The sequence below is a fragment of the Canis aureus genome, chromosome 2, assembly GCF_053574225.1.
Source record: "Canis aureus isolate CA01 chromosome 2, VMU_Caureus_v.1.0, whole genome shotgun sequence".
In the NCBI taxonomy this organism is placed as follows: domain Eukaryota; kingdom Metazoa; phylum Chordata; class Mammalia; order Carnivora; family Canidae; genus Canis; species Canis aureus.
The window spans coordinates 912,607-928,729 of record NC_135612.1 but is presented as its reverse complement, the minus strand read 5'-3'; the positions used below and the strand labels follow the sequence as shown (position 1 = coordinate 928,729).

The window sequence follows — 16,123 nt, the reverse complement described above, 5'->3', positions numbered from 1 at the left end:
GAAAAAATGGCAGTCACCACAGTGAAGGAAATAGGGGCACATTGGTTAAAGAGTATGAACTTCAGTACAATGATGCTCTGGGGATCCCACGGACAGCATGTTGATTATAGTTGTTAAAAAATGATTCTTACATTAAAGTTTTATGAATCCTTTCTATGGCTTCTTCAAGTTCTTCCTTCTGATCGGGAACAAACCGGTACTCCGACACGTAGCCTGTGGTGTGTTTATATGGGTCATAATCTCCAAGCTCAGCTGAAAAAGAAATTGAATTTGTTTCCACTTTAGAAAAATATCCCTAAAAATGTCTTAAAGCATTGCCATCATGCAGAAACATTTTCTTCAAGTGTTTATTTTTAATAAATTCATACACAGCTTCCGTTAGTAGAAAACTGTAACGGGCATATGTGAGTCGTATAAATAAAATCTTGTCTTAAAAACCTAAGTTCTGGGATCCCTGGGTGGCGCAGCGGTTTGGCGCCTGCCTTTGGCCCAGGGCGTGATCCTGGAGACCCGGGATCGAATCCCACGTCGGGCTCCCGGTGCTTGGAGCCTGCTTCTCCCTCTGCCTGTGTCTCTGCCTCTCTCTCTCTCTCTCTGTGACTATCATAAACAATAAAAAAAAAAAAAAAACCCTAAGTTCTGTATTTTTCCTTTCTGGAAAACTGTAACTATCATCATTACATTATTAAAATTATTACATTATTAAAATTATGTTATTACATTATTACATTATTATTAAAATTACATTAAAATTTTCCTCCCTATGGTAATCCACCTTCTAAGCCCAACCCAGTTCATCTACATGACAGTCTTCCTAGGATATTATTTTTTTCTAGACTCTTCTTGGTCTGCAAGTGCCACAAAGGCAAGGACAGGCGGTCTCACTGCCCCCAAAATGACAGTGCAATCTGGAGCTGCCCTACATAGTTGCCATACTGATGCCAAGAGCTGCAACGCAAGGAGTGCCACACGCTGAGCTGCAGCTGGCGTCTGACCACATGAAGTCCCCACAATGGCTACCTGAGGACAGCGTGACCTCTGGGGCATAGCAGCAGGGGGCAGGAGTCAACAAACCAGGGGGGGTTGTAGAAGAAAAGGATTTTCAAACCCTCCCATTCGATCAAGAATCAATGAGATTCCTGAGACCAGAACTCCAATGTGACCTATCACAGGGGCTCGTAACTGGCTTCACTTTTACGTCTTCTGAAAAGACACTGATTAAAATTTGAATTTTGACTACAACTTCCACTAGGAAAATGTCAACTCGATCGGAGGAATTTTTGGACGCGAGCTTGCTTCCAAAGAAAGATTCATATTTGTTCTCCATGTGCTGGAGTGGAGCCTACCCTGGATGGCGTATGCTCCCAGCTGGGCAGCAGTGTTGACGGGGCAGGGCAGCCGGCCCTGAAGCACATCTTGCTTCACCTGCAAGAAAAACTGGTATCTAAAAGAGAAATGGGGAAAAAAAAAAAAGAGAGAGAGAGAGATCAGTGGCATCTTCCAACACTCGGACCTGAAGTTTCAGACCCTGATAGTCATTGGCAACAGCCCTCCATCACCATTAGTGGAAGAAAAGCCACTTCCTTTTGGTGAGGGAGCTGCTGAGCGCACAGGAACTACCGAGACACCCCTGCTCGGGCAACACAGGGACCGAGGAGTGCGGGCGCGCCATCAGAGGGGCTGCGTGGCCTCCCAGGCTGGAGGTCCCCGGGCAGCCTATCTCCCTGCCGTGCTGGGGCGGCGAAGGGTCTACACCCGTACAGTTAACGCGCAGGCAACAATCAGCCACTCTCCGTGCTCCCGGTACTGCCGCCACCATGACCACTATGACTGGCCGTACCCGGAGGCCTGACCAGTGGGACCGGCCTACACGACAAGCTACCTCCAGGGCCACAGGTCATGGGCGCAGGCCAGACGGGCCATCAGGGTGCAACTGCAGCCTGTGGCAGGCCCGCTGTCCACAGCGCTGGCTCGACGTGCAGGCGAACCCTCGCCCTGCTGTGATAGTGCCACCCACTGGCCTCCACATGGTAAGTGACCCCTTCCCACTGTCTTACATCCAATAGCTCAAGGAAGACGCTAGGTCACTACTATCAACACCTCATCGCGCGGATGGAGGAAGTAACAGATACAGAAACGACGTCGCTCGTCCAAGGAGCAGAGCCCGAGCTGAAACCCGGGCAGTTGGAGCCCAGGACCTCAGTCGGCAGCAGGAGGCTTTGGCTTCACCCGCCCCCTTTAGTCTCTCGGCTGGGGCCGGGGGCTTGTGAGCTGCCCACACTGCCCTCGGCTGCCGTCACGCACTCACACACACAGCAGGCGGCCCGTCGTGGCTTCTCTTTCTTTGGAAGCTGACTCTCGAGGTCACTGCCGAGGGCAGCAAAGGGGCAAAGGAAATGAATCCTAAAGCTCTGCAGTGACAGCGTCTCTTCTCCAGATGCTCGCCATCAAGGCCCCCAGTGAAGGAATCCACGAGCCAGACCCTACCTGTTATTACTACTGTTTCTAGAAGACGGATATCAAGTTCGGCTCCTTCACAAGCTCCGCATCTGTGCTTCCAGACTGCCCATTCCGGGGGGCGGCACAGTCTGCAGGGGTCCAAGCAGGAGAAACCGTGCAGCGACATATAACCTGCGTCCACATCCAAACCCCAGGGCTGCTGCCTTCTGGAATCCACACACCTGTCCGTCGCCTGGGCCAGGTCGCTGTCCACAGGGTTTCTACGACCTTCCGTGCCCTGCGTCGCTCATGCCTATCTCCCTTCCAAACAACCTCCTAAGAGGTAAGTGGAATCTAAGAGAAACACGGGATCCCATCACAGCCATGAGCAACAGACACAAGCTTTAGAGACTTCACTTTACTCTCAGAATAAAGTCCAGACCCTGGTGACAGCAGAGGCAAGGGCAGCGTGGTCCTAGGTCGGCCTCCCCACGAATGGGCTCCATGGCCCAGGTCACCGTTGCAGCCCGCCACATGCACCCGCATGCAGAGGCTGCTTTCACGGGAAGTCCCGCTGTGGCCCATGGCTACACGGCTGGCGTCCCAAGGCCCAGCTTCATGGCCCTGATGACGCGGCTCTGGGAGCCAGGAGAAGAAGCTGCGAGCAGCCCGGTTGAGTGAGAGCGGCTGCCAAGCGTCGGGAGGCGTCGGCAGGCCCTAGGCGCCCCAGAGCCCATCCGCAGCCTTCCCTCAGGCAGGCCAGCTGCAGGAGGCATAGGCCAGTGGGTTCTTTTACAGAAAAACACCAAAAAGCAAGTTGAGAAGATCCACTGTTTCCTCTTTAAGTCACACCCAAGCCTTCCTGACACCCCGTAACGGTGTGTCTTGCACCAAATGTAAAACTCCAAACAGCCAGTGGAAAAAAAAAAGGCTCACAGGGCTTGTGCTTCCTGAGCCAGGTCTTTCGCCACTGACAGTGACCACGGCCGCTCCCTGACCTCGTTCATCTTCCCAGCCTGCTGCGACCATGCCCCAGGCCTGGACGCTCGTCCTGGGTACCGACGCCCTTGGTTGCGATCCTTGGTCCTCCTCCCCGAGAGGAGAAAAGCAGAGGGAAGCACAATTAGCAGAATGTAAACGCAAGAGCGTATGAACTAAGGAGACGCTTTGCTGGAGTTACTAGTGCTGGCTGGAAACCTGCATTCAGCGGCACGCTTTCTCTGCTAACCGGGAATTTCTTTGCCTGAAGTGGAATTTTATTTATTTTTTTTAGGAAATGGGTCACAGACGCACACTTGTCTTGTTCTATGAAGGCGTTTATAACATCTGACTGAGCAGTCAAATCGCTCGCCAAACACAGAACCAGAGGGACCTGATCCACAAGAGTTTGCTTCAAAGGCAAAAAAAAAAAATTGACAGAGATGAAGAAACAAAGAGCTGACACAGAGAGAAAGGCAAACAGAGAGAAAGAAACGGGGACCCTATCCCATCGGGGATGACAGTCCCAGTGCACAGGTCTGGGACATAGTAACTGCTCAGTAAGCAGTTGCTGACATGGATGGACATACGAGTGAGCAGGGGACAGATGGCCGAAATGGAAAACACCCAACATTCTTTGCTGTCTTTGAGAAATTCCCAAAGAGAAAGAAAAAAGGAGTCTGTTCGAACTTCCCCCAGCCTGTTTCTCAAAGATACCAGAGATCATAAAGTCAGTGCATTAAGGAAAAAATAATCCACTAAAATCAAGACAAACTATTTTTAATTAAGAATTTGATTAATCTTGGAGCACCTGGGGGGCTCAGCGGTTGAGCATCTGCCTTCAGCTCAGGGAGTGACCCCAGGGTCCTGAGATCGAGTCCCGCGTTGGGCTCCCTGTATGGAGCCTGCTTCTCCCTCGGCCCGTGTCTCTCATGAATAAATCAATCTTTTTTTTTAAATTCTGGAAAAATAAAAGTGTGCTTAATCTTTACCACAGGAAGCATCATATTACTTTTTTATAAGATAAATTTATGATATAATAAAATTATACTTTCATATGCTGAACATATACATAACTAACTGCATATGACTTATTTTGTCCATCTTACAGGACTCACAGTCTAATATTTTATTTAAATCACAGATTCAGGGCTGTTGAGTGTTTGCCTCTGTCACTCTAAGCTTCGACTGGATCTCACGTCCTTGCGTGTCTCTGGTCTTGACAAGGGGGGCGGGCACCCCAGTGGGCCCAGCAGAGCCCTGCTCATGAGCGTTACACAGGCGAAAGCGTCAATGATTCCCCTCCAAGGGTCCGGGTTTGGACAGTCAGTTATGGGGTGGCCCTGGTTATCCTGGGCCCTTACTGGGAGGAAAGAAAATGCTCCCTAAAGATGAGCCACTCACTAGGGACGATTTCCAGACTCATTCTGGCACAAAATGGAGGCATTCTCCAGTTATCCCACATTGCCTGAAGAGCGCTGCGCTGACACCAAGGTCGCTCGAACCCTTGAACGCCACTAACAAGTGTTGGGGACAAGCAGACTGCAAAGGAGGTTTGCTTGAAGAAAGGGCAGAGAGACCCCGTTCTGTTCCAGAGCCCAAACCTCAGAGTTCTCTGGGATCCAGAAGCCAGAGGTGCCTTAACCTCCTCACCTGAGGTGGGCCCTCCAGGGATGGGAGGCGCGGCGGGGACACATGGAGGTGTGACCCCAGTGCCCAGCGAGCCTGACGGAGATGAGCTAAGAGGACGGCAGGATGGATTTCTGCCTCTGCACAGACGGGGCCTGGCACATGGCCGGAGCCCAGTCGTGACGGGCGATGCCCAAGGGGGGACAGGGGAGACGGCACGTGTGGCCCGAGGAGGACAGTGGTGGAGGGAGCGCACGCTCATGCTCAAGAAGAGGGACCAAACCAGGAATAACGCCTTTGCCTCAAGAGGTAACACTGATGATTAAAATACAGGAACAATCACCTTACATGTGTGCAGTCCTCTGGAACCCACAAATTCCTCTTGCATCCCTACCAGAAGGTGACCCTCGTCCCGACTCTACTGCACTGTTCAGTTAGAGAAGGAGGGCCGGGCTCTGGAAGCAGATGCGCAGCTGCAGCCCACTCGGGGGGCAAAGAAGCTAGAACAAGCTAATCCTCACAAAGTGAAAAACAGGGATCACCATATTAGAGTCATAAAATTTTAGAAATAATTGATTAGCTTAAGGTCAGCCTCAAAAAAAAAAAAAGCAAACAACTACAAAAAAAAAAAAAAACTAGAAAGCACTGCAAACCAAAATCAAAAGCAAGTGTCTATTTTTAAAAACTAGAAAGTACCCATCGGATACAATTCGTTTGGAACATTATTTTCCCTTTTGGAAACGGTTCCTAGATCCTTAAAGGTTCAGAAAGATTTCAATTCGCAGACAGGATGGTGTGCACGGAATGGATGGTCGCTCTGGCCGCTCCTTCCGGAGGACAGGACCCCTCCCTGTGGTCCCCGCTGCATCTCCCTCATACCCAGAGCACCGCAGCACCCAGCTCCACGTCACTACCGAGCGAAGGCGGGTGGCTGACTGAACTCTGTCCTCAGATACAAGCTCAGGAAACAGGCAACAGGGCGGCTGTAGGATTCGTAATTGAATGAACAACTACACCCATAAAGTGGGGTTTCAGGGGCTGATTTCAGGCTGGAAGACCCACCTCAGGGCTCCACGCTGGTCTTCTAATTTTTGAGTCAATAACTTGAAAACATTAACTACTTCTCATCCTTTTCACTCTAGCTGTCCCCACCACCCACGGACACATTTTTGTGTCACTGTCACCACTTGGCACATGTTACCCTATGCATTCCTCTCATCATCTCTCCCCCTTCCTTCCTCTCATTGTCTTTTTGAAAACAATGATTTCTTTTTTATGGATGAGAAAATTGAGACTTTAGAAGGTTACACAGCTTGTTCAAATTTGCACAACTACTGAGAGGCAGAGAAAGGACACAAACATCAGCCTGACTCCGAAGCCTGTCTTCCTTTTATCTTTTTTTTTTTTAATTTTTATTTATTTATGATAGTCACACAGAGAGAGCAAGAGAGGCAGAGACACAGGCAGAGGGAGAAGCAGGCTCCATGCACCGGGAGCCCGACCTGGGACTCGATCCCGGGTCTCCAGGATCGCGCCCTGGGCCAAAGGCAGGCACTAAACCACTGCGCCACCCAGGGATCCCTCTTTTTTTTTTTTTTTTTTTAAGATTTATTTCAGAGAGAGAGTGAGAACATGCACGGGGGGAGGAGCAGAGGAAGAGGGAGACAAGCAGACTCCCTGCTGAGGGGGGCCCAACACAGGCTCCATCCCGGGACCCTGAGACCACGACCGGAGCCAAAATCAAGAGTGGGATGCTCAACCGGCTGAGCTTCCTGGGTGCCCCCCAAAGCCCGCCCTGCACTCACTACGCTTACCAAATGCATGCGGGACACAGAGCTATAAACGACCCAGAGTACGTGGAAGGCTCTTGTGATTGTCTGAATCAGGCCTGAAAATAAATTTAACAGATAAGGGCATAGACTATTTAGACGGTCAGCAAAGAGAAGAGACGTTGGGTTCATTCTGCACGAGCCCAGAAAGAAAACCCGTTGCCGACAACAGAAGCGACAGGATTTCTCACTGGATTTCCCATCGCTCCCCAGACAGGAAGGCGCCCTGTCTTTACAGTGTTTACAAGGAAGCCGACCGAAGCAGCAGGAATGTTGTAGAAAAGGTTCAGGCCAGGGCACAGGAGTCCTAAACGCAGAGTCGTCCTTGTAGTCTCCCAATCCTGTTGGTTTCCGAGACCTTTCAGGCCGCTGAGCAGCTACTCCAAGTTCGTGTGCTTCTAGTCACTTCCACGTTTTTCGTCTCCGGGACCTCACTTCCCTGCGTATCACACTCACCTCTCGTGTTGTTTCCTAAGCTCCACACCCTCCTGGAAGGCTGCGTCTACTATGGGCTACGTACCTGAGACAATTCAAGGCCGGCAGTATCTGTAGTTTTAAAAGAGAACCATCCCCACGGGCAGGGGTAAATAAATCACGGAATACTATGGGGGAGTAACAGACAGGCGAGGGTGGAGAGGCCCGCACAACACGCGTGGGACGGCGTGACGGTCAAGGATGCTAAGCACGTGGAAGGACGGGCATGTCGCGATGTTCACTGCAGCATTACTGCTTCATGCCACAACTTAGGAACCACCTGAGCGCCAATACCGAGTAGGCGAGAACAACCTTCCAAAGAACGGAAGCAGGAGCAATACTCATCGTACGCATGCTGGCCTTGAGCACGGTCTTCCTCCATGAGCAGACACCGCGGGATTTGGGGCTCGGGTCGTAGTTTCTGCTTTTGCCAAACTCCTCTCACGCAACTGGCTCCCTTATCTGCCCGCTTAGATGAACGTGTCCATGCGAGCTGGTGACCTTCTCTTCAGGACACACTGCAGAGCTTATACAGGGAGATCACGCCGGACGCACTTTCAACTTACCTAATTCAACTACGTGTTTTGGGCAATGGAAGCCAATTCTTACAGACAGTGCAACCTGGTTCTTGGCTACGTGACCTCGTCTGATATTTGAGGAAGAGCAGGTGTGACGGACACGCCGTGAGGCTGCTTGTTACACAAGTCTACATGTCCTACTGACGGGCTGGTAGATTCTGAAGGGAAGGTTCTGCTCATCAAGATCTGGCGAGCAGATTTAAAGTCGTGTGTCGTACGACACTCGCCTTCACCCTATTAACAATAAACCGAGTACCTCTGGGAAGCCAGCCCTCATTCAAGGTGTAACTCCCCTGAACTGCCAGAGTTGGGAGAGGATGAAAGCCTACCAGGCGCTTACCGACCCAGACACAACGGGCGACCCGAGGCCGACGTTAGTTGCAGCGCCCTCCAGTGCCTACGAAACCTGGTGGGACAGGTGTCTCCAATCTTGCAGCCAAGGAATGCGAGGCACGGAAAGTGAAGGGCTTTCCTCGTGTTTTCATAAAATGTTATTTCCTTGCAATTTCCTAATGAGTTACCCTGATGTGTGTGCGTGTTTTCACCCCTTGGACTCAGTTTCCCCATGAGCCCACAGCTCAGAAATCCCTCAACTGCAGAGACGACTCAGGAAACTCTAAGGTAAACGTGACCCCTCTCCCAAACGTCCTCCCAACACAGCGGCCCCTCCCCACGGAGGTGTGCCCCCGCCCCCTGCCCCCGGTCAAGCAGTTGCGGCAACGTGGTGGTGGGAGACATGAACGCAGCTTGGCACAGTCCTGAAAGGGAGGCCTCGTCGCGCACTGCAGGGGACAGGAAAGGTCCACCCAGCCCTCACTCCTCTCCCTCCCGTGTAAGTCAACAGTCTGAGGAAGAGATGAAAGGACAGAACAGGAACAAAACCACAGGCCGCCCTCGTGACGGAAGACGTGATTTCCAATGTTTCCAGTAACACATTTGGCTTCCCCTGAGCCCGAGACAGGAGGTCACTGGGAAAACCGACCACTTAAGGCGTAAGCTGTGGGAACAGCCTTCTGCTCGCGGCTGCCTGGCCTTCATAAGCCACCCTCACGTGTTGGCGTGGACTCCTTTAACAACATAATTCCAATTGGGGATTGTGCCCTAAACAAAATAAAATATTTGATGACGAAGCCCTTGGGTGGCTCCATGGTTGAGCATCTGCCTTTGTCCCAGGGTGTGACCCCAGGGTCCTGAGATCGAGTCCCACGTTGGGCTCCCTGCATGGAGCCTGCTTCTCTCTCTGCCTGTGTCTCTGCCTCTCTCTCTGTGTCTCTCATGAATAAATAAATAACATCTTTTAAAAAATAAAATATTTAATGACAAAGGTGAAGGAATACGTTGTAAAACATTGTGGGGTTTTTCTTTTTCTCTCCTTTGTACTAAAAGCAAGTATCTTTTCATTTCCTACACAGGTATGTGAAGGCCCTGGACCACTGATAGGTAAGCTATAACCAATTAAAGAGAAACAACTGGCTGTTCAAACCTGTATTTATACATGCAACCCGAGCCCTAAAATAGCTTTCCTTTCCGCGGTTCAATGACTCCTTTCACATGACTTCAAAGGCTGAATGCAGTCTTCACAACAATGATACAGAAATATCCCATCACAGCAGATGCAACATCCATCATCACGTCACCCGGGTTCATGCCATTGTCCACACACATCCATCATCAGGCGCTGATTTGCCTCACGCGATGCTAGTTTAACTCTCTCCGTGGAGACGCATTACAAAACAAGCCAGACACCCACCCACTGTCTGACCCCAACTTATATTAAATAAAGCCTTTAGTCTATGCCGCACAGGTACTGTTCAAATGCAAAGTTAATACATACCTGGTTATTTCTTCTTTAAGCTTACACGGATCTTCAGCGTAGAATTTAATACCAAAATACAAGGTATATGGAGGTCCAGCTAAAATAAGAAACAGAAATTAAATTTCATATTATAAGTTACTCAAAGTAGAAGCATGATATTGTACGATTACTAAAAACTATGCTCACCAAAAATATTCGTAAACTACCTATTGGATAAGGGGTTAATATCCAGCATACACGAGGAGCTCCTATGACTCAATAGCACACACAAAAAAAACAATTTAAAAATGGGCAAAAGAATAGAATAGGCATTTTTCCAAAGAAGACGCACATAAATGTCCAACAGATATTTATTTATTATATAATTATTATAATTATAAATTGTTTTTATTATGAGAAGATGCTCAGCATCACTAAACCATCCGGGAAATGCAAATGAAAAACCACGAGATCACCACCTGACACCTGTAAGAACGGCTGTCAGCAAAGGACAAACGTGTTGGGAGGATGTGGGTGGAAGGGAGTCCCGTCCGCTGTGGCTAGGATAGCAAACTGGTTCAACGACCGCACAATCGGGCCATCGCACTATGGGGCACTTATCCGAAGGAGAGGACGCCAGGATCCTGAGGCCGTGTCTGCCCTCCACTGTTCACGCAGCTCTAATCACCATGGCCAATGTACTGAAGCAAGCCCAGCGTCCGTCGGTGCACCAGGGGAATGAACATAGATGCGTATACACCCAGTCAATGCCTTATCATCACCTCTGCATGGTTGAGCGTGTGTGTGTGTAGGTGAGGGTAACATGCACACAAGAAAATAGTATACAGCCAGAAAAAAAGAAGAAAATCTTCCCATGTGAGGGGACACAGATGAACCTGGAGAACATTACGAAGGTGACACGAGCCAGACACAAAAAAAAACACAACCGCCCGATGTCACCTCCATGCAGAATGTAAAGGAGTCACATGCGCAGATGCAGAGGGTAGGACGGTGGCACCGGGGAAGCGGGAGGGAGAAACAAGGACGTGCTGGCCAATGGCTACAAGTCTCGGTCACACGAGATGAATCAGCTCTGGGGGCCGAGCTGTATGCTGAGACCTGCTGAGACGACGGATTGTAGATCTTCTTGCTCCCACGACACACATGCGCCCACTACGCAGAGGGGACACGTTACATCTTCAACTTGCCTGCTGACCTTCCCTCACTGAACACGTGTATTGAAGCATCAAGTTCTGCATCTTTAATGTGTATCATTCTTATACATTAGAGGTACCTCGATAAAGTTCTTTTTTGTTGTTTTTAAAAGATGTAGGTGCTTATTTTGGCGACAGAAAGAGAGTGAGGGCTCACGTGGAAGGGATGGGCAGAGGGAGAGGGACAGGAAATGCCAAGCAGACTTCATGTGGAGTGTGGGGCCCAGCACCAGGCTCCATCTCATGACTCTGAGATCTCGACCTGAGACGAAACCAAGAGTTTGGTGCTTAACCACCTGCGCCGTGCCACTCAGGTGCCCCCTCAATAAAGTCTAAAAAAAATCATAGTAAGAACTTCTAAAAGCACAAGAAAATAGAAAATTAAAGACAGGACAGAGAATTGTGTAACAGCAGGACCTCAAGTCTGCAGATATCTGTGCAGGTTATGGGTTTACATGTTCACAGACACAGGGAAAAAGATCAAATATTTGAGGATGTTGCCTGTTCTTATCCCTAGTGAGGTCATGCACAATTTCCATTTGTTGGTAACTTCCCCACTTTTCATGTTTTCTACAACACGTGTTTTTTACACAATGAAGAAAAATCAATGATAGAACCGATGGTTAAAAAAAAAAACCCAAAAAAGATAAAAGAAAAAATTTTAAAAAAAAGAAAAAAAAACCACCCACCTACTAGTATTGCAAAAAGTAAAAAAATGTATCTGCCTGAAAGCAAGACACAAAAAAATTGGTAGAGCCTCGGAACATCAATGCTTAGCAGCGGGAGGACCACTGAGGTCTACACAACACACACATACGGTCCTGCGACCGAGTACACGGCAGAGGGGCACTCGGTGCTGATCGGGAAAGATGTGCCATCGCCTTCGGGCGCCAGAGGTATGATCCCTTTTTGGTAAAAAAGAAAGTCAGCTATTCAAATATGTTCCCCCCCAAGAAGAATACACCAGAAACGACTAACGCTGGCCGGCCTTAGGGAGAACTGGGCCCCCCAGCCCCCGGCTTCCATGAGGCACAGTCCACACATCACCCTGGGATAGGTCTCGAGTGTAAGGTGCGGTGGTTCGGGGCGAAGGGAGTCCCCCCGCCAGGCTGTGTAGCACACTCCTCCCTCGCACACTCCTCCCTTGTGTATTTATTCCTGCGTGTGCGTGAAAACGTTACAGTCCACGCTTAACCAGAGTGGTCATTTTCTTTCCATATATAGGTCTCCCTTTTTTAAGAAAAAAAAAAAAAACCCACCAGGGAGGCTGTGCGGTGGGAGCACGGGCAACACCGGTCTCCCCCCCCCCCTGCCCCCCAAGAACGTGCCCTTGTGCATCCAGGGACACCAGAACCGGGCTCGGTGGATGGAGCAGCGGAGCCGGGCCACGAGGCCAGGCCAGGGGACACCCCGAGCCCGTCGCCGCCGCCCGCGAGCCTGGAGCCTGTTTCTGAAGCCGTTGCCCTGGGAGGCCGGGCCGACGCCCAGGACCCGCTGAACAGGCCCCGGCGGGCGCGGCCACCGTCGCAGGAGCCCAGGCGGGCGCAGGGCGGACCCAGGAGTCGGCAAGGCGCGGCCCCGGCCGGAGGAGGGCGCCGGAGGGCCCCGGAGGGCACCGGAGCGCCCGGAGGCCCCTGCCCAGGAGGAGAGCCGCGGAGGGGGCGCCCGCGGTCGCACGGAGGGTTTAACGCCGCCCCACAGCGGCTGGGGTGCATTCTGTGTCGAAGGGTTCATGCCTCTGAAAAGATGATTTAGGAGGAGGGCGAGACGGCGGAAGAGCGCGGTCCCCAGTCACCTCCCCACCAAATTACCGAGACGACCTTCACCTCATCCTGAAAATCTACGAATTCGGCCTGAGATAAAGAGAGACCAGCTGGAACGCTACAGTGAGAAGAGTTCGCGCTTCTATCAAGGTAGAAGACGGGGAAAAAGAAATAAAGGAACAAAGGCCTCCAAGGGGGAGGGGCCCGCGAGGAGCCGGGCTGAGGCCGGGGCGAGTGTCCCCAGGACAGGAGAGCCCCGTCCCGGAGGAGCAGGAGCTGCACCAACCTTCCCGGGCGGAAAGGGGCTCGCGGGGAGTTGGAGCAGGACCCAGGAGGGCGGGGATGCCCTCGGGCTCCCGGGGACACTAACAGACACCTGCGCCCCGGGGAGTGCGCCGAGCTCCCTAAGGGCTGCAGCACGGGCGGCGGGACCCGGAGCAGCTCGGGGGGCTCGGGGGCGGCTCCGCGGAGGGGGTTGCGCGGCCCGGGAGGGCGAATCCACCAGCGCAGGCCTCGGAGCACAGGGCGCCGGACACAGCCCAGGATCCGGCCTCCCCCGGGACAGGCAGAGGCCGGGAGGGCCCAGGACCGCGAGGACGCTCCTGCCCCAGCTGAGCAGATCAGCGGCCCCGCCCCGGAGCCTCCAGGCCCTGCAGACGGAGAGCTCTGTGGTGACTGCGGGAGCTGACTCCACGGCTCCAGACCTGGCCCTGCCACTGCGGTTGTTCCTCCTGGGGCCTCACGGGGTAAACTATCCCCACTGAGCCCTGCACCAGGCAGGGGCACAGCAGCTCCCCCAACTGCTAACACCTGAAAATCAGCACAGCAGGCCCCTTCCCCAGAACACCATCTAGACGGACAAGTACCAGGGGAAGCCAAGGGACTTGAAGTACACAGAATCAGAAGATACTCCGTCATGGCTTTTGTTTTGTTTTGTTTTGTTTTGTTTTGTTTTGTTTTTGCTTTTTGATTTCTGATTGCTTCCCCCACCCTTTTTTTTTTTCACCTTTCTTATTCTTTTTCTTTCTCTTTTTCTTCTTTTTCCTTTTTTTCTTCCTTTTTTCTTTTTTATTTTTCTCTTTTCTTTCCTTCTCTCTCTTTTTCTCCTTTTCCCAATACAACTTGTTTTTGGCCACTCTGCACTGAGCAAAATGACTAGCAGGAAAACCTCACCTCAAAAGAAAGAATCAGAAACAGTCCTCTCTCCCACAGAGTTACAAAATCTGGATTACAATTCAATGTCAGAAAGCCAATTCAGAAGCACTATTATACAGCTACTGGTGGCTCTAGAAAAAAGCATAAAGGACTCAAGAGACTTCATGACTGCAGAATTTAGAGCTAATCAGGCAGAAATTAAAAATCAATTGAATGAGATGCAATCCAAACTAGAAGTCCTAACAACGAGTGTTAACGAGGTGGAAGAACGAGTGAGTGACATAGAAGACAAGTTGATAGCAAAGAGGGAAACTGAGGAAAAAAGAGACAAACAATTAAAAGACCATGAAGATAGAATAAGGGAAATAAACGACAGCCTGAGGAAGAAAAACCTACGTTTAATTGGTGTTCCCGAGGGTGCCGAAAGGGCCAGAGGGCCAGAATATGTATTTGAACAAATTCTAGCTGAAAACTTTCCTAATCTGGGAAGGGAAACAGGCATTCAGATCCAGGAAATAGAGAGATCTCCCCCTAAAATCAATAAAAACCGTTCAACACCTCGACATTTAATAGTGAAGCTTGCAAATTCCAAAGATAAAGAGAAGATCCTTAAAGCAGCAAGAGACAAGAAATCCCTGACTTTTATGGGGAGGAATATCAGATTAACAGCAGACCTCTCCACAAAGACCTGGCACGCCAGAAAGGGCTGGCAGGATATATTCAGGGTCCTAAATGAGAAGAACATGCAACCAAGAATACTTTATCCAGCAAGGCTCTCAGTCAAAATGGAAGGAGAGATCAAGAGCTTCCAAGACAGGCAGGAACTGAAAGAATATGTGACCTCCAAACCAGCTCTGCAAGAAATTTTAAGGGGGACTCTTAAAATTCCCCTTTAAAAGAAGTTCAGTGGAACAATCTACAAAAACAAGGACTGAATAGATACCATGATGACCCTAAACTCATATCTTTCAATAGTAACTCTGAACGTGAACAGGCTTAATGACCCCATCAAAAGGCGCAGGGTTTCAGACTGGATAAAAAAGCAGGACCAATCTATTTGCTGTCTACAAGAGACTCATTTTAGACAGAAGGACCTACAGCCTGAAAATAAAAGGTTGGAGAACCATTTACCATTCAAATGGTCCTCAAAAGAAAGCAGGCGTAGCCATCCTCATATCAGATAAACTAAAGTTTACCTCAAAGACTGTAGTGAGAGATGAAGAGGGACACTATATCATACTTAAAGGATCTATGCAACAAGAGGACTTAACAATCCTCAATATATATGCCCCGAATGTGGGACCTGCCAAATATTTAAATCAATTAATAACCAAAATGAAGAAATGCTTAGATAATAATACACTTACACTTGGTGACTTCAATGTAGCTCTTTCTACCCTCGATAGGTCTTCTAAGCACAACATCTCCAAAGAAACGAGAGCTTTAAATGATACACTGGACCAGATGGATTTCACAGATATCTACAGAACTTTACATCCAAACTCAACTGAATACACATTCTTCTCAAGTGCACATGGAACTTTCTCCAAAATAGACCACATACTGGGTCACAAATCAGGTCTGAACCGATACCAAAAGATTGGGATCGTCCCCTGCATATTCTCAGACCATAATGGCTTGAAATTAGAACTAAATCACAACAGGAAGTTTGGAAGGACCTCAAACACGTGGAGGTTAAGGAACATCCTGCTAAAAGATGAAAGGGTCAACCAGAAAATTAAGGAAGAATTAAAAAGATTCATGGGAACTAATGAGAATGAAGATACAAGCATTCAAAATCTTTGGGACACAGCAAAAGCAGTCCTAAGGGGGAAATACATCGCAATACAAGCATCCATTCAAAAACTGGAAAGAACTCAAATACAAAAGCTAACCTTACACATAAAGGAGCTAGAGAAAAAACAGCAAATAGATCCTACACCCAAGAGAAGAAGGGAGTTAATAAAGATTCGAGCAGAACTCAACGAAATCGAGACCAGAAGAACTGTGGAACAGATCAACAGAACCAGGAGTTGGTTCTTTGAAAGAATTAACAAGATAGATAAACCATTAGCCAACCTTATTAAAAAGAAGAGAGAGGAGACTCAAATTAATAAAATCATGAATGAGAAAGGAGAGATCACTACCAACACCAAGGAAATACAAACGATTTTAAAAACATATTATGAACAGCTATACGCCAATAAATTAGGCAATCTAGAAGAAATGGACGCATTCCTGGAAAGCCACAAACTACCAAAACTGGAAC

The 16,123-nt window shown here is 49.5% G+C and overlaps 1 protein-coding gene and 1 long non-coding RNA gene across 7 annotated transcripts in view; one reads left to right on the top strand and one right to left on the bottom strand.

The window, feature by feature from the left end:
• The window catches only part of EPB41L4A (erythrocyte membrane protein band 4.1 like 4A), a 178,772-nt gene that overhangs the window by 77,381 nt on the left and 85,268 nt on the right, over positions 1-16,123 (bottom strand). For all 3 annotated transcript variants that reach the window (XM_077861434.1, XM_077861448.1, XM_077861437.1), the window contains 3 exons: positions 9,762-9,840; positions 1,347-1,444; positions 132-252 (listed from right to left, as the gene is read on the bottom strand). In XM_077861434.1, coding sequence (XP_077717560.1) covers positions 132-252; positions 1,347-1,444; positions 9,762-9,840 — 298 coding nt within the window. The remainder of the gene's footprint in view (positions 1-131; positions 253-1,346; positions 1,445-9,761; positions 9,841-16,123) is intronic.
• The window catches only part of LOC144291741 (uncharacterized), a 29,907-nt gene continuing 26,219 nt past the window's right edge, over positions 12,436-16,123 (top strand). For all 4 annotated transcript variants that reach the window (XR_013359213.1, XR_013359212.1, XR_013359211.1 and 1 more), the window contains exon 1: positions 12,436-12,849. This is a non-coding gene — a long non-coding RNA (uncharacterized LOC144291741). The remainder of the gene's footprint in view (positions 12,850-16,123) is intronic.